Genomic DNA, 24,515 nt, shown 5'->3' with positions numbered 1-24,515 from the left:
AAAATACTTGGTAAGAGCTATTCAACTCTTGTTTTCATCCTGTTTCACAGAGAAAGACCCAAACAAACTGAAAGGAGTAGGGTGTTAAGTAGGAGTTGATACAACATTGAGAAAGGGAATACTCTTTATTTTAAGAGCACTCTTGCATACATCAGTAAGAAACGTAGTAAGTACTTGGCTTTGTATATATGTATTAGTTATTTCTCACTACAGCTCATATTTTCCAGATAGGGAAATGAAGGCTAGAGGTCAAACAGCTAAAAAATAATAACATTAGACTTTGAACCCAAGTGTAAGAACCCAGAGCCCTACTGTGGAGCCAGCCACTTCTCTGTACTGTCTTCTCATGGGAAAGTTCTATAGAAAAAACTAGTCCTTAAATAGGCAAATCACGAAAGAATACATACCAATGAGTAACACGCAAATGTTCAACCTCATTAGAGTTAAAATGCATATTAAAGCAAGAGTTAAAATGACATTTCTTCTCCTTATAAATCTGACAAAGATTTGGGGAAACTGGGACTCTAATGCTGCTGGTAAGATGTGAGTACATACTGTATCTGGCAATCAATACCAGAAGCCTTAAGCATTGCCTTTTGACCGAAATTTTACCTGGAAATGTATGCTTCTGAAGAAACCATCGTGAATGTACACAAAATCTTAAAAGCTGTTCAAACTGATGGTTAATGTTGAAAGAAATTAAGCATTCATGATATATTGTTAAGTAAAAATACTAAATATGTACAATGTGATCCCATGTAAAATATATATTTATTCATTAAAAATAATGGAAATATATAATTCAAGGTGCTATACTGGTTATGTCTGGATGCTGAGGTTACAAGTGATTTATGAATAACCTTTTCTTGTGTTTTTCTGTATTTTCCAAACTTTTCTACAATAAATATCTAATACTCTTAAAATTAGGGGGGAAGAGTGAATGGAAGCCCAGAACAGTTGAGAAAATACTATGAAAAGCACTTGCTTCCCATAGCATCTCAGTCCCTTCCACGTGTCAGGATGTTGGCTAACTTACTAACTTTGATCCTCGCTTTTCATCAGTGGTAAAATAACAATAGCAGACTCAGCCATCTTACACATAGTGTACAAAAAGTCTACAAATTATATATCCCACTGCCAGAAGGAATTTACAGTTGATAAAAGCTATAGCCTTGAAGGTGAAAACCTTTGACAGTTTTTCCATGAATTCTGCAGACATGAACAAGTCACCTCAGTTCTAGACCCTCACTTTAAAGGAGCTGAAGTAGATGATCACTTATGATCAAAGCTTCAACATTCTATTTTTACAAAATGGAGGGAGGCACCAAAACAAGGTGGATGTCAAGGGAAATTGTTTTTTCCTTCACCAGTCTTGCTTGGAAGAGAATTCATGTGTTTACTTTCTGGTCAGGACTGTCTTGTTTCTCTTGGTATAGAGGCAATCCAGGGGTAACAGTGTCTACCTTAAATGGATCTTACATGGATTTAAAAAGATAATGTGCAATTTAGGCAAAGTGTGTAATATTAGTTTCCTGCTTCTCTCTGCCTCGTTTCCATAGCTTTCAACTAACACTGTCTTGCTGTGAAAGGATTGAAAATTTAAAGCAAATCTGACCATGGTCTCTCCAAGCTCACATTTCTATCGAGGAACTGCTGGGGGAGAAAGGGAAGGTCATGGCAGGCCCTTGCCCAGTCCACAGGCCTAAGCTGGTACTTCTCTGCAGTTAATGGTGAGGATTCCAATTTGGTGCATACAACACCCCCCACCGCCGGCCTAAGGGAAGGAAGAGTCCTAAGTCTGGTGGACATAGGATGCCTATGTGTTTAAAGAGGCTCCTTCTTGCTCTCATTTCCATGTTGAGCTTTTCAACAACTCAATCCCAGATGCCCCCTCAATTTTGTGACTTTGCCTGATGAACTGCAGCCCTGAAGACTGGCTGCCACAGTTTCCCACTTTTTGGTTCAAGGGATATAACTGAGTACACCAATCCCCTGACTTCTTCCCACAGCCCCTTCCCTGTCCTCCAAGCATTATCTCCACTCATTATTGTGCTCCGTACTCCTAAATGAATACTTTCAATGCAAACCTTTAAAATTCAAATTTTATTTTGATACATCTTGCATTACATTCTAATATTAAACAGTTTAATTAAAAATGTAAAAATTAGTTACCAAAAATTATTTACTAAACAAGATTTTTCCCAAAAATATTAGAGCTGGGAGAAAAAACACTAATAGAAAGTACTCCAAAATGTTAACAATGTCTCTATGGGGAATGGGATTGTGGGTGATTTATACTTTCTCATCTTGTATATTATGAACATTTATAATCAATTCATAATCAGGAAAAAATCCATTAAAAGATATTTAAAACATTAAATTATTTGATTGTCACCTATAGGAAAACTCAACTCACTATCCATTTGCAGGTTCCCTTCAGATTTGTGATTGACCTCGCTAATGATAACTGCACAATCTTTGGACACAAAGAGGGTAAACTTACCTCCCCTATTACCCACAACAGCTATGATCACCAAGTCTTCTTCAGAAATGACACTGTCTGGAAGGACATCTAAGGAGAGGAATCAAGCTTTCTCTTAGGTATTAATTGCGCTTAGCAAATGTGAGTTAATTAAAACTTCCAAAATAAAAATTAGCAGATAAGAATGGTTTTCAGGAATCTGAGGGGGTAACTCAACAAATATGAATTGTCCTCAAGTAGCTTAGGGTCTGCAAGCGTGGTGGAGAATGTCAGGGAATGAGGAACAGTGGAGCCTGGAAAGATAGTCTTCCCATCACTATGTTCCTGCATGCCTCCCATTTCCTGAGTCCCAGGTATGAGACACAATCACCCCAGTTCCCACTGTCCCTGTGGCCTCCCAGTTTTATTCTTTCCTTGGTGTACATACATGCCTGCTTCCATAAGATGCATCAGAGTCATCTACCACACTAACTCCAAGTAGTTCAAGGTCTCATAGGTCACTCTGGGTCTGGAATAGGCTCCCCAGCTCAGTAATTATAAATAAGAAGACAAATCAACATGTCATGGCTCTGAGTCAGAGCCTGTAATAACTAATGCCTGCTGAAGAGAAGAGTCCTGATGAAGTTGTATCTCCAAATCCTTTCTTATCTTCATGCCATTGTATTAATATGTGCTATAACCGCTGCCTGTAAAGTTCTTCTCTTCTCCCCTGCTGTTGACCTGGGTAACTTCTACCCACCTTTTAGGTCTCAACTGAGATGTCATCCAGGTGGTCTTCGGTGACTCACAGACCAAGTTAGGTGGCCCTGCCATGTACTTAGACAGAACCTTGTATTTTCCTACCAAAGCACTTATCACACTTCACTGTAATTACCTGTTTAGTAAATATGTACACCTTAACTCAAGGAGGGCAATATCTGCTCCAATGGCTATCACATAGCAGGTACTCAATAAATTTGTAAACCTGATTTGACCTCAGCAAGCAGCTCAGGGCTAAGAAGAGAATTAGTTCAGGTGCAGAATGAACCACCATTCCTCAGATACTATTAATATTAAACTGCCTCCAATACTATTAAACTAATATTGTAACTCATTTCACAACTTCTCAATTCAACATTACAGACAGCTGAATAACTCAACATGTGCCCCCACTTGCCAAATGCACAAATTCTCTTGCTGGGCAATGGTCCTTGCCATCTTATAGAAAGCTCTTTCAGACCAATCCTGGACTTACTGTGAAGGTACCCAATGGCAGTTATGTCTGGGCTGGTAGAGAGTGGAGTGAAGGGGGAACTGATGCGCATCCTCATCCAGAAATGTGTTAGGCATTTCTAGGAAGTATCTACCATTATTTTTGGAGAAGACCTGAGCATCCTCATCCAGAAATGTGTTAGGCATTTCTAGGAAGTATCTACCATATTTTTTGGAGAAGAACTTTGGAGAAGACTTCTAGGAAGTATCTACCATTATTTTTGGAGAAATTGTTCTTCCATTCAACAATTTAATAATCATAACAAATATCTTTGTGTGGATCTCTTCTTACAGTACTGAACTGGGTTGGAAAGACAGAAACCATGCTCTCAGAAAATTTCTATCTGTGCAGTCTCACCCCCACAGTGAATTCCTTGCATTTCAAAATTGATGGCTCTTTACTACAGTTAAACCCTGGTGTGTGTTCGCTGATGCTGCATAAGGCCTGACCTATGCCTAAATGTTTTCCTACATTCACTGCATTCATAAGGTTTCTCCCCAGTGTGAATTCTCTGGTGCTGAGTGAGAGCTGAGCTCTGATTGAAGGATTTTCCACATTCACTACATTCATAAGGTTTCTCTCCAGTGTGAATTCTTTGATGTTCAATAAGGATAGAGCTCCTACCAAAAGCCTTACCACACTCAATACATTCATAGCTTTTATCTCCAGTGTGAATTTTCATATGCTGAATAAGGGCTGAGCTCCGGCTGAAGGCTTTCCCACATTCACCACATTCATAAGGCTTCTCTCCAGTATGGATTCTCCGATGCCTGATAAGCTCTGAGCTGCCCCTGAAGGCTTTTCCACATTCACAACATTCATAGGGCTTTTCACCACTATGAATTCTCTGATGTCTAACAAGGTCTGAGCTCAAACTGAAGGCTTTGCCACATTCTTTACATGCATAAGGTCTCTCTCCAGTATGAATTCTTTGATGTCTAATCAGCTTTGAGCTCTGGCAAAAGGCCTTTCCACAGTCAAAGCACTCATAGAGCCTTTCCCCAGTGTAAACTCTCTGTTGTTTAATATTGTTTGATTTCACACCGAGACTTCCTTCACTTCCATTACATTCAAGGACACTTTTTTCCGTGGGGATTTTCTTGTTGAAGGTTGCCAGACTGAAATGTCTTTCCTGGGAAGGAAGAAGACTCATTTTGTTCCTTGCAGCATTTCCCTCTTGCTTCTCAGAGTTGCCTAGACCTCCCAAAGCTTCTTCAACTATCTGTTCTGAAGGCATTTCCCCAGGAAGTCTTCCTGAGGATATCACAGCTGCTGAGGCTGCACATTCAATAATTTCTTGCTTTGCTGTCAACACATTGTCAGCCACCATCTTGTCATCTAACAATGTGAATAGAAAATGCAAATGTCACTTATTCTCCATGTCAGAAGAAAGGAAACTATTGTAGCAGGAACAGAAAATAAACCAAATGTGATAAATGTTTACCTATTAGGAGGAAAATTCTCAAAACTTGCTTCCCAATCTAGAAGAATTCAGAAAAGTGGCCTGGAGTAGTGAGATGTGGCTCCCTCAGAGAGTAAGGTAGACAAAGAATGAGAGTCAGTGTTGGGGAGGAGAGATGGTAGACAAGGAAAGACGTTAGTTAGAGAAAATAGTGACAAACAGTAGAAACCAGGAAGCTAGAAGACAATCCTTGGTTAGAGAAGATACATTTTTAGGTGGTGAGGAAATGGAATAAAGGTGAGAAGGAATACTCAGGATAAAGATGTCTAAGAGTCTTAGTGGTCTTCTAGCAAAGTAGGAGAGCAAAAGATATGATTACAAAATGTTTTGGGAGTTAGTATTAAACAGAAGGTAGCTGAACTAGAACAAAACTAGCAGCATTAAGGCAATTGCAGATTCTGACAGGTTCCAAATGAATCAAATAATTATAATCAAATAGAATAAGATACCCAGAGCATGAGAAGAAATATTGCAGTTTCCTGACTAATTCTGGGATCAGATGGGAGTCTAATAGATTCGCTTTTTTATGTGTAAACTGTCAAAGAAGGGGATGGAAACAATTAGTAGATGTGATTACCCAAAACCAAACCTTCCAGCTCTTATAAAACATGCCTCTTTTATCTTTAGTTTTCTAATAACTCCTAACAGGAGACTATGAGAGAGAGATGGCTGATACAACTTGAATTATTTTATTCTGAAAAACTGTTAAGTTAACCTACTCTTCCCAAGAGTCCTCTAAATGTATGAGCATCTTACAGATCAGGAAACTGAGGCCCAGAGAGGCTATGCAAGGCCATAGAATTAATAATTGGTAGAGTCATGATTCAAATAAAGATGTTTAATATCAATAAAGAAATATTTTAAAAAATTATAAAGTGGCAATATGATATATAAGGACAAAATTAAGAGCTGTGGAAATTAGAAAAGCAATGTAACTTATGGGATTTTAAATATCACTCTAAATTCTATAACCATATAAAGTCAAACTGAGACCAGAGGGAAACTTTGACCTTAGATGTATAGATCAGGAAAACATCAAGATTTTTGTTTTTTCAACTATCCATTTATTATTATATCAAAAAAATCAGAATAAACAGTTAATTGGAATAATTCCCAGAAATGACAGATAGAGATTATAGTAGAATAAGAAATTGTCACTTGAATATTTAGAAATATTGGTATAGAGATAACCTAATTTTGTCAATAACATAATCAAAGTCCTTTCAGTTCTTATCCTTGGCATCTGTGACAGCTCTCAATGTATTGCCTCTTAGTTTCAAATCCACCCTTCACTGCCCTGCCTGTGATACTGGAATATTTCTCTCTTGCCAGCTGGCATGATGCAACTTATGTCAACAGAGGGGGCTGGAGGGGCACTGGAAGAGGAAGGGGCTTTTCTTCCTGGTTCTGGCATGCTCTCTGTGTTTGTTTCTGTAGCACTTGGGACACCCAGCAGTGCACACCCCAATGAGTTCCAGAGGCACCATCTCTGTGGGTGCCTTCCAAGCAAGCTCTGTGCCATGTCACCGCCCCATGGGGGCCTTCTGGCACCCCAGAGAGTGGCTCCTCATTGAGTTCTGCCAGCTCAGCACTCAGTGAGTATCTCCATCCAGAGGCTGGGGTTGCGCCCTCTCAGCCCAGGCAGGGAAGAGGATCTGGATCCTCAGCCCAGGCAGAGAAGAGGAAGACATGGCACCCTCTTGCAGATTTGTTCCTTCCTTGGGTGTTCTGCCTCAGCTCTAGAGACTCCTCATATCTGTTATTCCTGTATGCTTTAAAGTTTGGTTTTTTGTTACACCACTTAGTAGTTAAAGCACTGTTATATTAATAGTTCATAATTCTTTTTTTTTTTCACCAGACTTCTGTCTATATAATTCTTAATATTAAACTTTTCCCTATTCAAGTTGTTATATGTTTTCTATTACTGATACAGTTTCTGATACAGTTTCAACTCCATCTTAGGGACTACCTTGCCAATGGCAATAAATTTTTAAACAATAGAATATTGGTCTTTGAATATTATGGCTACTTTAGAGAATTTTATTAAAGACCTTATTCTTAACTCAAAGTTAGAAATGATATTGGAATTTCAGATTCTAAGCAGAGCCAATGGAAGAATATTTCTAGGCAAGGAGGCCTTACCACAATATTCAGTGATGGCCACAGTGACTGTCACTACGAAAATGAACCATACCACAGATGATAGCCCTCACCTCTATCCTAAATCCCAAAAGGACTGGGGCTCCTCACCTCTCTCCTTGAAAGCCTGGGGCTCCTGAGCCTCACTCTTGCACTGGTTCTCCAAGGGCTGCAGCAGGCTACTCAGAGACTTCAGGGCTCCCATGGATGTCATTTCCTTCCAGATCATTTCTTGGCCATGAGCTGTGTCCTAGGAGTAGAGTAATCAAGTACCAGCACTATGATTCTGAGGATACACAGGAGGAAAACTCCTAGAGTAACAGGGCAGGGCAGGAGGAATTAAAAACTCAATCAAATGACTAGAGAGAAAAATAACAGGACTAAAACCCATAGTGACTTAAGCCCAGGAAATAAATAATTAATAACCCAAAAGACAGAAATGGTATAATTCTCTTAGAGCAGAGTCATTGCCACTCATAACTGCTTCCCCATTAATTTACAAAAGGTCTAACCAATAAAACACCTACTTCTTACCTGTTGCCTTGGCTCATCAAGTTCCTTCTCCAGCTCCTCCAGCATAGTCACGGCTTCCTCTCCATTCTCTGGCCGATGCTCTCGCACCCAGGCCTGCAACTCCTCAGGCAGGATGGCCAGGAACTGCTCCAGCACCAGCAGCTCCAGGATCTGCTCCTTGGAGTGCACTTCTGGCCGCAGCCACTGACAACATAGCTCCCAGAGTCGGCTCAGAGCCTCCCGGGGCCCAGTGGAGTCAGAGTAACCAAATTGCCTGAACCGCTGACGGCATACCTCCTGGTTCCAGGGGTTTCCCTGAAGGCCAAAGTCCTGCCCCCAAACATAATTCTCTTCTTCAACCTTCACAATTATAAGTCCTTCTTGTTCTTTCGGAGCATGGTAGGTCAAAGCTGTGGCCTCTCCTGACATTCTGGGCAGAAACAGTCTGAAAAGGCTGCCCAGCTGAGGCAGGGGAGAGCTTTGTGTCTGAGAGATTCCCTCTAAATTCCAACTCTTCAGGGAGCTCCTGAGGTGAACAATGCTCGTGTTACACAGGGGAAACATGTGCTTGGAATATAAACACAGGTTTTTAAAGGCCAGTTTGTAAAGACAATTGACTAAAAGGGAGCTTCCATATAAATGATACATATATAAATGATGCAGGATTTTTTTCAGGATGTGAAATACAAATTTTCAGTGTAGCCAAAATCAATTTGACCTTTAATAATAATGTTAGGGACAACATCATGGATAATAGTGCTCATAGATCATGGCAAGCAGGAAAAATACTGTAGTACATTATTTTGTCTAGAATAATAACTAACATTTTGTTGAGTATTAGCCGGACACTTATATAAATTTGATATAATTTTTCTAACAACTCAATAAGGACAATGATAAAATTATGCCCATTTTCCAAAGGAGGTTTCTGAGAATCATAAGATGACCAACAACACACAGCCAGTGAGCAGTAGAACTGGGCTCTGCAACGAAAGTCTTTAGCTTTTTCTATTACACATGGGACCTCCCAAAGGAAGGGAAATCATACTTAATAAACATCTACTATAGGCCAGGCACTTCACAAATACTATTTTATTGGGGCTTGACAATAACACTGTGAGATAAGTATTATCATATCCATTTTACAGATGAGGAAACTGAGGTTCTTGAAAATTAAGTAATTTGCCCAAGGCTCCAAAATGGTAAATAGCAAAATCAAGACATGAACCCAGGATTGCCCAACTCTGAAGACCTTGCTCTTTTGATTACAGAATGCATTAATGCCCAGGAATCTTAGTTGATACTATAAATTAGGAATGATGGTGAAAATGTTAGGAAGGGGTCAAGAAGAATGGCCAGGGTGAATGTACACAGGATAAATTATTCTTGACTTTAAGTCACAAGGTCCTGAAACAGCACAAAGAAAAGAGAAATGGATTCCTTCATCCTTTCTTTCAACAAATAGTTGAGTCTTTGGAAGTATCACTGGACAGAAAAAAAAAAAAAAGAATAAAAACAAATACTTGAGCATTTTCCTGTGTGCTAGGCAGGAGTCTTAGGATTAAAAGGTCTGTCCCCAGGGACTCTTAGTGTAGAGTCAGAAAGCATAAATAGTGTGATAAATCCAAGGATGGAGGCAAGCAGACAAGGTAGCACAAGGGAAAGATGACTGACCAAGACCAGGGAGACGGGCAGGAAGAGCCAGGGAGAGCTGCCTGGAGGAGACATCTCAGCAGTCTGATATGAGCCAGCCAGGTGAAGATGTAGAGGAAGGTCACCCAGGCAAAGAAAATGGAGAGTATGAGAGGGTGTGGCCCACTGAGGAAACTGAAGGTAGTCCGGCAAGACCAGACTAGTGGTTTTCACCTCTGACTATGGCTCAGGATCAGCCATGGAGCATCTTTAGGCTCAGAGAGGCTATGCAAGGCCACAGAATTAATAATTGCTAGAGTCACAATTCAAATAAAGATGTTTAAGCATGGTGGGGCTTCAATAAGTGCCACAAGTGCTTGTGATGTGCAGCCTGGTGAAGAACCCTGCACTAGCCTGGGGCACAGTTAAAGAACAGAAAGATAGGAGGCACCTATAGAGGAACTGCCAGGCCACCAAGGGCTTGAGGGGTTGTGCCACAGACTCTGCATTTGATCTTCATGGCCACAGGGAAGGCTGGAGACTCTGTCAGTCCACCCACAGAGTGATGTAAAGAAGATGGGAAGGGGATTTTTTCAACCATTCTGGTAAGAGACAATGAGGACCTGAGCCATGGGAGCCAAAAGATATAAAGATGGGAGATTAGGAACATGCTCAATAAGGATTTCGAACAGAGAGGAGTCAAGAAGGTGGCCCTGGTGACTGGAGGATGGCAGTGTCATTTGCTGAGCTATTCATTAAAAAAGTTAGGTCTAAGATGCCTACAAAGAGCATTTTCTAAACTCTGCTTTGCCAGACATTACCAAATGCTTCACACACATCTAAATACGGAGAAACTTGGGGATACTTTTCTTCTTAATTTTTTAGTATAAGAAAAATACATTTCTCTAGTTCTTGTAATGTGACAATCATCATTTAAGAAATTTCTGGGCATGGATGTGTATGTAGCATTTACCAAGAGCTGTATCGCACTGATGTGTGTTCTTCATTTAGTGACCATTAGTCCATGTTATGTCACCTTTTCATTTCAATGTTTGTGGTATTATTCTATTTTATTAAAAATATTGTGTCTTACCAACTTGCCTCTATGGGTATGTCACTGAGAGATGTTTTTAATCATAAAGCATCATCTCTGCTCCTTTCCCATCTCTTTCAGAGGCCTACCCTTCTCTACGTCAGCCCATGAGGTTAGCCCTAAGTCCTCCCCTTTTTCACTCTCTAATTTCCTCCTGGGCAAACTCATCCTCTCCTTGGGTTATCATCCATCTAGTCTAGACATCCCATCTGAGCTCCAGACCTATTTACCCATGGTTCCTTACTCCTACCATAATTCCTTTTGAATTTCTCAAAAGGACCTCAAATTCAGCACATCCATAATTAACTCATGGTTCCTCATACCCTAAAACTGCTCCTCCTCCAGTGGTTCCCTCTCAAGAAGTAGGAACATCCACCTGGCTGCACAGCCAAAAATATAGAAGCATCCCTAAGTGGTCCTTTTTTTTTAAGTTCCTCCCTTTATCTAATGCAAAGTTAGTCCTGTTGATTTTATTTCCTAACTCCAGAATCTATCCTTTCTGACCTCTGCCACCATCTTCGTCTCAGCAACTATCCTGTCACACTGCACAGTAATTCACCGACTGGCTTCCCCACATTCACTTGGTCCTTCTTAGTCTGTCATCTACTTTATAATCAGAGTGATCTTTTCAAATTGCAAATCTGATCATGTTCCTCTGACTAGTTTTTAAAAAGCAAAAACAAAAACTCCGTAACAGAGGCAAGGCGCTCTTTGATTGTACTCATTTCATTTGCCTGGGCTGCACCCCAGCCCAAGTCAGAATCCCAATGGCCATATTTCTAAAACATTCTGCAAGTGATTCTGGTGGCAGCCAGGGTTAAGAACCCTGGGCCAGCAAGGACTCATGAGAGACAAGGTTAAAGAGAATTGCATTCCTTTCTCTCAGAGCATTTTTCTCACTGTCAGTATATATACTTTAGTGGGACTAGTTGGTTAATACCTGTCTTATCCATGACTAGATTGTAAGCTACATCAACATTTTGTTCACTATTGTGTCTCCATCACTCAACCCAACACATGGCACATAGCATGTTCTATACATAAAAGAATGAGTGTCATTATGGTCCAGGGAGGAGAATTTCCAAGAGGCAATTGTCGATATTGCCAAATGCCTAATAAGGACTGCAAAATGTTTTCACAGCACTTTATATACTACAGAGAGGTGATCTAGCTCACCTAGAGAGCCAGCTTCGGAGTTAGGTAACCCAATTTAGAATCATGCCTCTTACTAGCTGTATGATATTAGTCACCAACTGAACCTTTCTGAGATACAATTTCCTCTCCTAAAAATAGAGTTAATAATATAACATTGCAGCATTCCAGGAATTAGAAATAACATAAGGCAGCTGACAAGTGCTTGCTGCATTGAATACCTTTTTATACTGATGCTTTGACATCTGGGGCCTTAATGGCACTGAAGGGGCTAGCCTCTCAGGGCTGGTCAATTCCTAGAGATAGTAAACAATTCATCTGTGAGTGTGCCTTTCATACATACCCCCACCACTTCCTCTACCAGGCTCTCACACTCAGGGCCACCATTCCCCTGCCCTAACCACCTTAGAGACAGGTACCCAAAAACTAGGGACAACAAATACACCCAGAGCCAACTGAAATTATTCAAACTAGCCAGTGCTAAGCCTGTTTACTCTGCCTTGTCCTTTCCCATGGAAACCACGGTAAAAGCCCCTGCCTTTCTCTTACTCCCTCTGCCTCCTAACTAACCCTGATGCTTCCCTGTGTGGCCCAGCATGGCCAGGCATGTCCCCTTCACATGGAAACTGAGAAACAAACTACGTTTTCAATGGCAACCATCTCCTGATCTGTTGTCTTCACCATGCCTGAATAATAATAAAATCTACATTTTCAAACACTTGGCTCAGAGGAGATAAGAGGCAAGGGAAGGGCCAAATTCCACATCACAAGGCATGAGTTATAGAATAGGCTTTATGGGGGAAACTTACCAGCCAGAGGTTAGTAAAGAAAGCACAGGTCCCTGATTCTCCCATCATCCCACAGAAGGGAAGTCTGAGGAGAGGCGTTCTTGTGTTTCAGGAGAGAGCTCCCTCTACCTTCTCATGGTGCAAATGTGAGCAACCAGCTTTGGGGAATATTAGTGAGGTGTATAAGCTGACTGTTTTGGACTGGAAGTCTACATTTGGGTGTCAGTTGCATAGAGTTGTCCAGGGAACCAGCTACTCAGCATATGGAGGGGAGGGATGGGAAGAGCTGAGGAAATGGAAAGCACTGAGTTTGGATATAGACCTCCCTCTGGGAAAATGTGAGTCCTTGATCCTAGCTAGCTCTTAGTCCAAGCAACCCAGAGGGAACCTCCAGGGCACTTATGGACAATCCTGTTTGCTGCAGCACCACTGTTATTATAATGTAACAGGTATTATAATGTATCTGTTTGCTTAACTGTAACAGAAAACACTTAACTGAACCTTCATTACAGAGTCAAGCACTGTCTACCTGTTTTAAGTATCTTCACTCATTTTATCTTCACTGCACTCTATCGTGTAGTTCAGTTGCTTAACTGAAGAGAAACAGAGAAGTTATGTAATTTGTTCCAGGTCATATGGCTTGTAAGTGATGTCGCTGGACAGTTTTGAAACCAAATGATCTGACTCCAGAATCCTTACTCTTAGATGCCTACTCTCTGCTGAAATGCCTTCACACGTTTGCACTTCCCACCAATCAAACCGCCCTTTAGAAGAGGACCTGCGTTTTTCACACATTTATTTTATAACATTTACTGAGTGCCTGTCTGTGTGCAGGCATTGTGCTAGGTGCTGAGCAAATAGTTATAAACAACGCAGTGTCCTTGCCATTACATAACTTAAAAATAGTAGGGAAGGCAGACGTTAAATAGAAAGCATACATAATTACCTAATCTAATTGTGATTGAAAATACTACACAAGAGAAAGTAGAAGGTGCTCTGACAGCAACCGATAAAGGATCTCATCCAGACCTGGGGAGTTGAGACGGATGACTGACACCTGACTCAAGAGCGAGCCTTGGCCGTGTGAGAAGTAGCAGGAAAGCACGTCTGACTCCTAACTCCTAAGCCTGCAGCCCAGCACACAGAAGGCGCTGAGTAAGTACTCGAGGAGTCAAAGGAGCCAAGGGGGAGTGGATGATGGACCCACGGACCTGCAGGCTGACAGCGCCGCTTAGGGGCAGGACCCTGGAACAGCCGAAGCCCTTCCCAGTGGCCCGGGGCAGGCCAAGGGGGCCCAGGCAAGGCGGCGGGGAGGGCTGAGGCCGGACAGGGAAGCACCTAGGGCCGCGCTGCCGGACTGCCCCACTCACCCTTCGCTCTACCCGCTGTGGGCACCGGTCCCCGAGAGGGAGCAGGACGCCCTCCTTGCGCCTCACTCGCGCCGGAAGCGGGGCGGCGCGCCCCTCTAGGAAGCCCGGAGGACTGCAGCTCCGCGGCTCGCGCAGCGTCAGGTCTCGGAAGGAGGGGCGCAGGTCCGGGTCAGACCTGGCGGGGACATCCAGGGTAAAACGGTTGACGGGTGACTGAAGGGGGTGTGGGAGAATAAATACATAAACTTGTATATTTGACATATATGTAAATATATAAAAATATACGTATATATTTAAATATACGTATTTTCCCCTCTTTTAGTTGCAGGCTAGTATAGCATCAAAAGAATTTTAAAAAATAGAACCCACGGACTCTACATCTTGAGAGGAAGAGGGCCAGACCACACTCACCTCAACCACGTCTACAGTGACGGTTCCAGGAGCTGCGGGGAGGGCGGCGAGGTGGCGGTCCTGCCCAGGATGGCGAGGGCGCAGGGCGGTGGGGAGGAGGATTCGGGGCGGTGAGCGGAGCAGGTTGTAATGATTTCCTCGTGGGACGTGCTGCTCACGCTGAGCCTCGCCGAATGGCTGCAATGTTGGCACAGACGGAGGAGCTTACAGGTTTCCCGCGTAGGGAGCGGCAGGAGCGAGACACAGCCGTGGGAAATTCAGGACGCGCTCGGGAATTAGCCCGGCATCTTGGTCGGCCTGAACCTAGGCTAAGGGATTGGTTGAAGTTAGTTGGGTTGTGGAGAGTTTCCAATGTATATAGTAATCTGTGCAGACTATTTAATTGTGACGTGGCCAGAACTGTACTTCAGAGCAGTATCTGACAGTATTATGCAGAGTGGATAAAAGGGCAAAAGAGATGACAGAAGAACAGGTGCCTAGACATGTGAATTTAGCAAGCTTTGATAATATATAAAAATATGATGGGAGAATAAGGGAACAAATATTGTTCCCAGCCCCATGCTTTCCTGTGGAACTTCAGTAAAGTGTTAGACTTCCTCACCCTATCCTTTGTATCTCTTACCTCCTCTTTTTTTTTCATTTTTCTCATTTGCATATTTTATCACCCATTTTCCAGATTACTAACTCTCCCTTCAGTGATAGTTTACTTTTCAAAGTAATATTTAAACATTTCCCTTAAGTTCTCAATTTCTGTAATTGAATTTTTTTAATTCAGAATTTGTTTGGTTCATGTTCATATCTATGTCACTTTTTAAAGATTTTTTATTTATACATAACATAAAATTTACCATTTTAACCATTTTTCAGTATACACTTCAGCAGCATTAAGTACATTCACATGATTGTACAAGCACTACTATCCATCTCCAGAGCTTTTTCATCTTCCCAAACTGAAACTCCATATCGATTAACCCTTTGCACTCGCTTGCTTTTTTCTCATTATCCACTCGACATTATCCACACTCGACATGCGAGTGCAAAGGGTTAAACAATAACCCCACATTCTCTCACCCCAACCCCCGGCAACCAACATTCTACTTGCTGACTCTCTAAATTTGACTAGGCTAAGTACCTAATATAAGTGAGATCAGACAATTTTTATCTTTTAGTCACTGGCTTATTTTACTTAATATCTTCCCAGTTCATCCAGGCTGTAACACATGTCAGAATTTCCTTTCTTTTTAGGGCTGAATAATATTCCATTGCATGTATATAACACATTTTATTTATCCATTCATCTTTCAAAGGACAGGTGGGTGTCTTCCACCTTCGGGCTATTGTGAATAGCCCCTGTTATGAATGTGATTGTACCTTTGATCTATTTTCAATTAATTTTTGGATATGGTGTAAGAGTCCAACTTCATTCCACTGCATGTGGATATCCAGTTTCCCCAGTATCATTTGTTGAATAGATTACCCTTTTCCCCACTGAGTGGTCTTAGCACCTTTCTCAAAAATCAATTGATCACATATATGAGGATTTATTTCTGAGCTCACTATTCTATTTCATTGATCTCTCTGTTTACCCTCATGCCAGTACCACAGTTTTGATTACTGTAGCTTAGTAGTATGTTTTCTTTCCATTTATTTTTTATTTGTATATATTCATGAGGTACAAGGGTAATTTTGCTACATTGATATATTGCATTGTGGTGAAGTCAGGGCCTTCAGTGCACACGTCACTGAAGCAATGTACATTGTACCCACCAAGGGACCTGGCCATCATTCATCTCCCTCCTCCCTCCACACCTAACCAAGTCATTCAACATTCTGCTTCCATGTGTACATGTTATTGAGCTCACAAGTATTAACATAATGGTCTTCCACCTATGTTGCTGTGAGCCATGATTTCATTCTTTTTTATGGCTGAACAGTATTCCACCATGTATATATATATCACATTTTCTTTATCCAATCCTCTGCTGATGGACAGTTAGGTTGATTCCATATCTTTGCTATTGTGAATAGGGCTGTGATAAACAAACAAGTGCAGGTATCTTTTTTAGATATTGATTGCTTTTCCTTTGCGTAGATATCCAGCAGTGTGATTGCTGGATTGTATGGTAGTTCTACTTCTAGTTCTTTGAGAAATCTCCACAATGTTTTCCATGGAGGTTGCATTAATTTACATTCCCACCAACAGTGTATGAGTTCTCTTTTCTCCCTATCCTCCCCAATATCTGTTATTTTTTACCTTTTTAATAATAGCCATCTGATTGGTGAAATATGATATCTCATTATCATTTTGTTTTACATTTCTCTGATGATTAGTGAAGTTGAATCTTTTTTCATAAGCTTGCTGGCCATTTGTCTTCTTTTCAAAAGTGTCTATTCATGTTCTTAGCCCACATTTTAATGAGATTATTTGTTTTTGTTGTTTGAATTCCTTTTAAATTCTACATATAAATCCCCTGTTGGATGTAATTTGCAATTATTTTCTCCCATTCTGCAGGTTGTCCAAGCTGTTGATTATTTCTTTTGCTGTGCAGAAGTTCTGTGACTTAGTCAAGTCTCATTTGTCTATTTTTGTTTTTGTTGCCTGTGCTTTCAAGGTCTTAGTCATGAATTATTTGCCTAGACCAATGTACAGAAGAGTTTTCTCTAGGTTTTCTTCTAGTATTTTTAAAGTTTCAGATTTTAAATTCAAGTCTTTACTCCATCTTGAGATGATTTTTCCATACGGTGAGAGATATGATCCAGTTTAATTCTTCTGAATATGGCTATCCAATTTTTCTTTCCCCAGTGATTGTTTGTGTTGACTTTGTAAAAGTTTACAATGGTCCTTTTTCCACCTTATGAATATTTTACTATGGTACATTGTCCTGAAGTATACAAAGTACCAAAGGGATAAATAAAAATATTGATTTTGGAGAAAATCTCCTTTAATGAAAACTCAAGGCACCTCAAATGCATAAGCATTCTGTCTTTCCTCGTATACATATTTCTATTAAAGATGAAGCACTGTAATAAAAAATGGTGCATTTTGGCCCATGTTGTGATGCTTTGAATTCAGGACAGCAATAGTATAGATTAGTAATGCTGACAGGTAAATAAATAAGCATACAGTTTGTGAAATTTTCACAAACTGAACACACTCATGTTTCTGGGACTCAGTGAAAAAGTAAAATATTATCTGTCCTCAGAAGTCCCCCTTGTGCTTTAAGTTACCCTCCTCTAGTCCCAAAAGCCAGCCACTACACTGAATTTGATAATGATATATTGCTTTCTCCTACTTTTGTACTTTATATAAATTAAATTCAACATATACTTTTTTGAGTCTGCCTTTTGTTAAGTCCATCTACATTGTTATAGGTAAATGTGTACTGTACCTTTTTATAGTATTATATTATGTGATTACACCAATATTCATTCATTCAATTATTGATGGCCATTATTAAGAGTGAATTACTTAAGTCTCTAAATACACTAATTGATTTTTGGATGTTAAACCAACCTTTTATTACTGGGATAAATTCTACTTGGTCATGATATACAACCCTATGCCCTTTTTATTAATACATCTTGAATTTAACTTGCTAATATGTTATTGAGGATTGTTGTGTCTGTATTTGTTAAAGATATTACTCTGTAGTTTTCTTTTGCTGAGATGTCTTTGTCTGGCTTTGGTATTCAAATAATGTTGGCCCCCTATATTTTCTGGAAGAGATTGTAAAGGATTAGTATTATTCTTAAAACTGTTTGACAGAATTCACTAGTGAACCCATCTGGGCCTGTGCTTTTCTTTGTTAGGCTTTTAAATTAATAATTCAATTTCTTTACTTGATACATTTATTCACAGTTTCTATTTCTTCTTCAGTCAGTTTTGATAATTTATATATTTCTAGTAATATGTTTATTTCATTTATGTTGTGTAATGTATTGGCATAAAGTCATTCACAGTATTTCTTCACACTCTTTTAAATTACAACAGGGTTGGTAGTGACATCCTCTCTTTCATCCCTGCTTTTGGGAATCTCTTTCTTATTTTCTAGATTGGTTTAGTAAAGATTTGTCAATTTTTGTTGGTATTTTCAAAGAACCAAATTTTAGGTTCATTGATATTTCTCTATTGTTTTTCGGCTCTCAATTTCATTGATTACTACTCTAATAGTAATTACAGTCATGTGCTGCATAACAATATTTTAGTCAATGAAAGTGGACCCATAAGATTATAATGCAGCTGAAAAATTCCTCTTGCCTAGTCACGTCTTAGTCATCATAGCACTCCACTTTTGCTACCACAAACAGGGTGGCATAATTCAACAAAAATTTATTCTCTCATAGTGTGAAGTTTAGAAACCCAAAATCAAGGTGCTATCAGGGCCATCCCCTCTCTGAAGGCTCAGGGAAGGATCTGTTCCATGCTGCTCTCCTAGCTTCTGGTGATTGCTGGCAAACTTTGGCATTCTTTCCCTTACAGATGTATTACTCCAATCTCTGCCTCTGTCTTCACATGCATTCTCCTGTCTCTTATGTGTCTGAATTCGCTTCTCTTATAAAAATACCAGTCATTTAATTAGGGTCCACGCTAAGCTATTATGACTTCATCTTAATGATGACAGCTGCAAAGACCCTGTCTTAGACCATCCAGGCTGCTATAACAAAAACACTATGGAATGGGTGGCTTATAAACAACACAAATTTATTTCTGACAGTTTTGGAGGAAAGTAAACCCATGATCAAGACACTAGGAGATTTAGTGTCTGGAGAGGGCCTGCTTCCTGGTACCTAGCTATCTTCTTACTGTGTCCTCATATGGCAGAAGGGATGAGGGAGTTCTCTGAGGCCTATTTTATAAGGATACTTAATCCCATTTATGAGGGCTCTGCTCTCATGACTTAATCACCACCCAAAGGCTCCACCTCCAAATACCGTCATATTAGGAGTTAGAATTTAACACATTCAGAGTTAGAATTTTGGAGGGACACAAACATTCAGTCTACAGCAGACTTGTATTTCAAATAAGGTCACATTCAGAGGTAATGTAAGTTAGGGCTTGAGCATATCTTTTGGGGGGACACAATTCAATCCACAACAATGTGATAAGTACAAATCAAGATTTGTTTAAACCACTAGGAGCTGGTTTTCAGTTACTTAAGAGTTGAAGACTTTTCAAAGTGATACCAGTGACCTCATTAATTGAAAACAAAGAAAATTATCTGGTATGAAATCAACCCTAAAGGTCTTAGAGAATTCTGGTATTTCCTGACACAAGTCCATCAACCTCTATCAAAGTGAACCTTGGTAACTGTGATTATATTGACCATTACTTTGCTTTCTGAGTATGACTTTTCAGCAGTGGTTCTGATTTTTAGAAAGTCAATGTCAACTGGACATGCATATTGATGTCTTATTCTCCATAATCTAAATATCTTATTCAAAACAAATAGCAGTAGCCTACTTGTTAATATTTATTTGAGCAAGAGGCAAGTTAATTTTTGTGTGACTTCACAATTTGAATTCACTTCCCTTTTTTACCCAGAACTGGAAATTTATTTTTAGATTAGAACTCATTTGTTGAGAAGGAATAGTTGCTGCCCACTGGCCAACACTGGTTTCTATCCAATCCTTCTAAGTGAATCTGTTGCCAAAGGTGGTCTGTGGTAGTTTTAAAGGTCTTAATGACTGGTTGAATCCAAGAAAAACCCTCTGGTAGGCAACCATATGCACCTAGCTTCTTTGGGGAGCCCCTTGAAAATTTATGTTTCTTCCTTCTCTCATCCCCTTATTATCTAACACAAGATATACTAATAATAGTTAATTTTATATCTTAGTATTTAAGTTATAGAATATCAAAGTGTTATCAGCTAGGAGAAAAATGAACAGCACTCACAGACAAAAAATGACTTTTATCATCTTCTTTGGAAAGGGTTAGTACATTAATAGTTTTATGGAGGATAGTTGTGTTACATTAGGTGGAAGCATGACTTTGTTACTGTCTTTATTTGGAGATTAAGTATGGATTAAGGAAAGGTGTATGATGCCAGGTTGACAAGAAGTAAAACTATGATGGTTCTGTAATGTGTCAACTTGGCTAAGGTGAATTATTTTTCCTAGAATTTCTTTCTTTTAAGTTACTACTTTGGGTGGGCTGCAAAGGAGATTCTTGGAAGATTGTAATGTGGAAAGGAAACAGCAGCCATTTTGTAGCTCACATATGTTGTTGGTGACTGCTGACTCCCCTTTGTTGCAGCTTGACCTGCAACTGCTTTACCCTCTTCTAGATCCTTCTTCAGCTTCTCCAAATCCTGGGCTAGGTATGTGTGTTTAGCTCTGTGACCAATGGCCCCTACTTCTGGAAGCTACCGTCACCACCAAGGACAAAGGCAACAAGAATTAACATGGGTTTCAGTCTATTCTCATGAGGTTCAAGCTTGTATTTGTGACTTCCAGCCTGACTTTGACTTCTCCCATTTTACTTCCATCTTCCTTCCTGACTGCCTTGTCAACGTCAAATTCCAGCATCACACATAGACACGGCAGTGTTATAGGGCTGCCTAATCAGCTCTTATAATTGTGTAAGCCAATTCCCTATAACAAATCCATATATACATATACATATACTTTGCTACTAGTTGTGCTTCTCTGGTTGAACACTGACTGATATACCAGGGATAAAGAAGGTCATTTCATGATAAAAAAAAAAAAAGTGGTCAATCAAAAGAAATAACAATCCTAAATATGTATACAACGTGTGAGCTTCAAAATATGTAAATTAAAAACTGACAAGACTCCCATGGAGAAATATACAAATCCACAATTATAGTCAGCAATCCATACTCTTATCTAAATAATTATTTTTAATATTAGTAAATCAGCAAGGTATATAGTACATTTGAATAATACTGTCCACCAACTAATTGACAATAATCAAATACTTCACCCAACAGCTGCAGAATATATATCCTTCTCAAATGTGCCTGGAACATTTATGAAGATAGACCATATTCTGTGCCATTAACAAGTCTAAATGTATTTAAAAGGATTCAAGTCATACAAAGTATGTTCTCTGATTACGATGGAATTAAATTTAAAATTAACATCCGAAAAATCTCTGGAAAATTCCCAAATATTTACAGACTAAAAACCCTTCTGAATAATCCACGGGCCAAAGAAGAAATCTAAAGGGAAATTAGAAAGTATTTTGAACTAAAGGAAAATGAAAATACAATATATCAGAATTTGTGGGATACTATTAAAGCAGTACATAGGGGAATATTTACAGCACTGAATTTCTATATTAGAAAATAAGAACTATCTCAAATCAGTGACCTCAGCTTCCACTTTAACCAGAAAAAGAAGAGCAAATTAAAACCCAAAAAATTAACTCAAGATGGATCATAGACCAAAATGTAAAACCTAAAACTTCTATAAGAAAACAATAGAAGAAAATCTTGGTAACCTTAAGTTAGGAAAATATTTTACATGTGACACCAAAAGCACAATCCACAAAGAACCAATTAATAAATTATACATCATCAAAACTTAAAACTACTGTTCTTCCAAAAATACTGTTAAGAAAACTTAAGCCACATTATATTTGCAAAGCATGTATGTGATAAAAGACATGCATCCAGAATAGATAAAAGATTTGTACAGATACTTTACCAAGTAATAATACAAATATCATATAAGTATATAAAAAGGACTAAGTTTTATTAGTCATTAGGGAAATGCACATGAAAACCAAGTGAGTTGGTTAGGATGTAGAAGAACTGGAACTTTTCGGGGCGGTATAGCTCATGCCTATAATCCTAGCACTCTGGGAGGCCAAGGCAGGCACATCGTTTGAGCTCAGGAGTTCGAGATCAGCCTGAGCAAGAATGAGACCCTGTCTCTACCAAAAATAGAAAAAATTAGCTGGGCATAGTGGCACATTCCTGTAGCCCCAACTACTCTGGAGACTGAGGCAGAAGGATAGCTTGAGCCCAGGAGTTTGAGGTTGCTGGGAGCTGGGCTGATGCCATGGCACTCTAGCCAACGCAACAGAGTGAGACTCCGTCTCAAAAAAAAAAAAAAAAAAAAAGAATTGGAATTCTCATGCACTGGTGGTGAGTATGTAAATGGTACACCCACTCTGAAAAATAGTGTGACAGCTTCTTAAAACATGAAACATACAGCTACCATTAGAAAGGGGGAAAAAAGTATATGTCGCTATAAAGACTTGTGCACAAATGTTCACGGCTGTATTTGTAATAGAAAAAACTGGAAATAACCCAAATGCCCATCAACTAGTGAATGGATAAACAAATTGTGACATATACACATACAATGGAATATTATTCAACTACAAAGAGACATGAACTATTGATACATACAGCAATATAGATGAATCTCAAACTAATGTTTAGTGAAAGAAGTCTGACAAAAAAAGAGTGAATTCTGTATGATTCCATTTAAACAAATCGATAGAAAATCCAAACTAATCTCCAGTAACTAGTGGTGGGGGACAGAGGTTGGGAGCAAGGGCATAACCAAGGAGCAGAAGGAAACTTCGGGGGTTGATAGATATGTTCCCTATTTTGATTGTGGTGACAGTTTCACCTCTGTATATATTATTAAATTATACACTTTAAATATTTGAGGTTTGTTTTGTTTTTTGAGGCAGGGTCTCACTCTGTGGCCCAGGATCGAGTGCAGTGGCAGATCATAGCTCATTGCAGCCTCCAACTCCTGTGCTCAAGCCATCCTCCTGCCTCAGCCTCCCCACAGCCACCTCCAACCACACTCCGCTAATTTTTTTTTTTTAACAGACGGGGGTCTCACTATGTTGCTCAGGCTGGTCTTCAGCAATCCCCCCGCCTCTACCTCCCAAATCTCTGGGATTACAGGCGGGAGCCACTGCGCCCCACTTGCTATTTATTTTGGTAGATTATACAGCAATAAAACTTCCTTTTAAAAGCTTTTTACTTTTTAAAAGAAGTATCTGCACTCTCTACTTGGGAGGGGTGGGCCGAAACAAGTTCCCACCTCTCTTTCCCCTTACACGTATATTATCCGGAAGATTTCATACATGCAAAGAAGGTCTTGGGCTGGGACCAAGAAACCATTTTCTTCTACCTCAACCATCACTTCAGCCATCCACCATTTTCTCAAATCTGTACCTTTCCCCAGCACCTAAACCCAAGTCACTTGTCTCTCTGGTCTCAAACATTCTACCAACCTCTCCTCATTTCCCAAGATACTTCTATGGACACAGCTATATCCTTTCCTACCCTGAAGGCCGCCAACCACCCTAATCTCGCCCCATTTCAAGTCCTTCTTCTCACCCTGATCCTTTAGGAGGGCTGTACTGGCAAGCCAACTAAGCAGACCATGAAAATCCAGCTTCCCAGAAATTCTGGGATTCATTACTGAGCATCACTTATTTCTAGGCAGTTTCTCATAGTGTGGTCCCAGGACCAACAGCATCCGGATCACCTGAGAAGCTGGGCGCACGCCCGGCCCTTACTGAGTCCTACACTCTGGGCGTAGCGGCAGCAGTCAGTATTTTAATAAGGCGTCCAGGTGATTCTGAGACGCGCCACTGTTCTGGGGGTGAAGGAAAAACAGAGAGGACAGGAAGAAAGTTAGAATGGAAGCACACCTGTGAATGATGCGATTAAGATTATGCGATGGGGGAAGGGTGGTTATTTAAAAAAAGACTAATGAAGATCTCATTATATAGTCAGAAAACCTACCCTGCCCCTGAGAACTTTCCCAATAGATAATGGATTCCGACATTCACCTCAAGAACCGGCAGATAGGGCAGCAAGGTGATCTGTCTCTGGCCAAGCAGGTCCCTGGCTAAGGCGCCTCTGGAGGCAGCTCCGCGGGCGTTCAGGAGTTAATTCTCGGCGCTTGCGCGAGACGTGCCATAGAGCTGAGCAATCCTCCCAACGGCCTAGAGTGGACAGTGTGATGGCGGGCAGGCGGAGTGGGAGGCTGGACGGCGGTCCGGGGACCAAGTCGAGGTACGCGTGAGGCCGGCTCATGGAAGGCCGAGGAATCCCGGGTGGATCTAGCCGACAAGGGCCTCGCAGCGCCACCGAGAACCTGTGTTCGGTTTCTCGAGTCCATGGAGAGTCCAGGCCGCCAGGGTCGCTCCTAGGCATGAAGTGCTGCTTGGCTCTCGTCCTGGAGTTCTGCCGGTACCCGGTCAGCCCTTGCTGGGACTTGGGT

The 24,515-nt window shown here is 40.4% G+C and overlaps 1 protein-coding gene across 3 annotated transcripts; it reads right to left on the bottom strand.

Moving 5' to 3' along the window:
• Positions 1-21: 21 nt before the first annotated feature.
• ZSCAN30 (zinc finger and SCAN domain containing 30) lies at positions 22-24,260 on the bottom strand. 3 transcript variants are annotated; one of them, XM_075993535.1, is made up of 5 exons: positions 24,082-24,260; positions 14,295-14,602; positions 7,870-14,058; positions 7,447-7,585; positions 22-5,072 (listed from the first exon to the last, which is right to left on the bottom strand). In XM_075993535.1, the coding sequence occupies exons 3-5, from the start codon at positions 8,494-8,496 to the stop codon at positions 4,141-4,143; spliced, it is 1,698 nt and encodes a 565-aa protein (XP_075849650.1). In that variant the 5' UTR covers positions 8,497-14,058; positions 14,295-14,602; positions 24,082-24,260; the 3' UTR covers positions 22-4,140. The 3 variants fall into 3 exon arrangements, with proteins under 3 accessions (XP_075849650.1, XP_012597580.1, XP_012597585.1); XM_012742126.3 differs by having other exon boundaries at positions 7,870-8,374; XM_012742131.3 differs by lacking the exons at positions 7,447-7,585; positions 7,870-14,058; positions 14,295-14,602; positions 24,082-24,260 and adding an exon at positions 5,179-7,440.
• Positions 24,261-24,515: the final 255 nt, after the last annotated feature.

Source organism: Microcebus murinus, chromosome 17 (assembly GCF_040939455.1).
Source record: "Microcebus murinus isolate Inina chromosome 17, M.murinus_Inina_mat1.0, whole genome shotgun sequence".
In the NCBI taxonomy this organism is placed as follows: Eukaryota; Metazoa; Chordata; class Mammalia; order Primates; family Cheirogaleidae; genus Microcebus; species Microcebus murinus.
This window is presented reverse-complemented; position numbering and strand designations above follow the sequence as displayed.

Coding starts and splice junctions, on each gene's coding strand:
- ZSCAN30 (XM_075993535.1), bottom strand. CDS start 8,496: ATGTATCATTTATATGGAAGCTCCCTTTTAGTCAATTGTCTTTACAAA. Junction 7,586..7,869: donor TTGATGAGCCAAGGCAACAG/GTAAGAAGTAGG, acceptor CTCTACTCCTAG/GACACAGCTCATGGCCAAGA. Junction 5,073..7,446: donor CCAGGCTTTCAAGGAGAGAG/GTGAGGAGCCCC, acceptor TCACATTGTTAG/ATGACAAGATGGTGGCTGAC.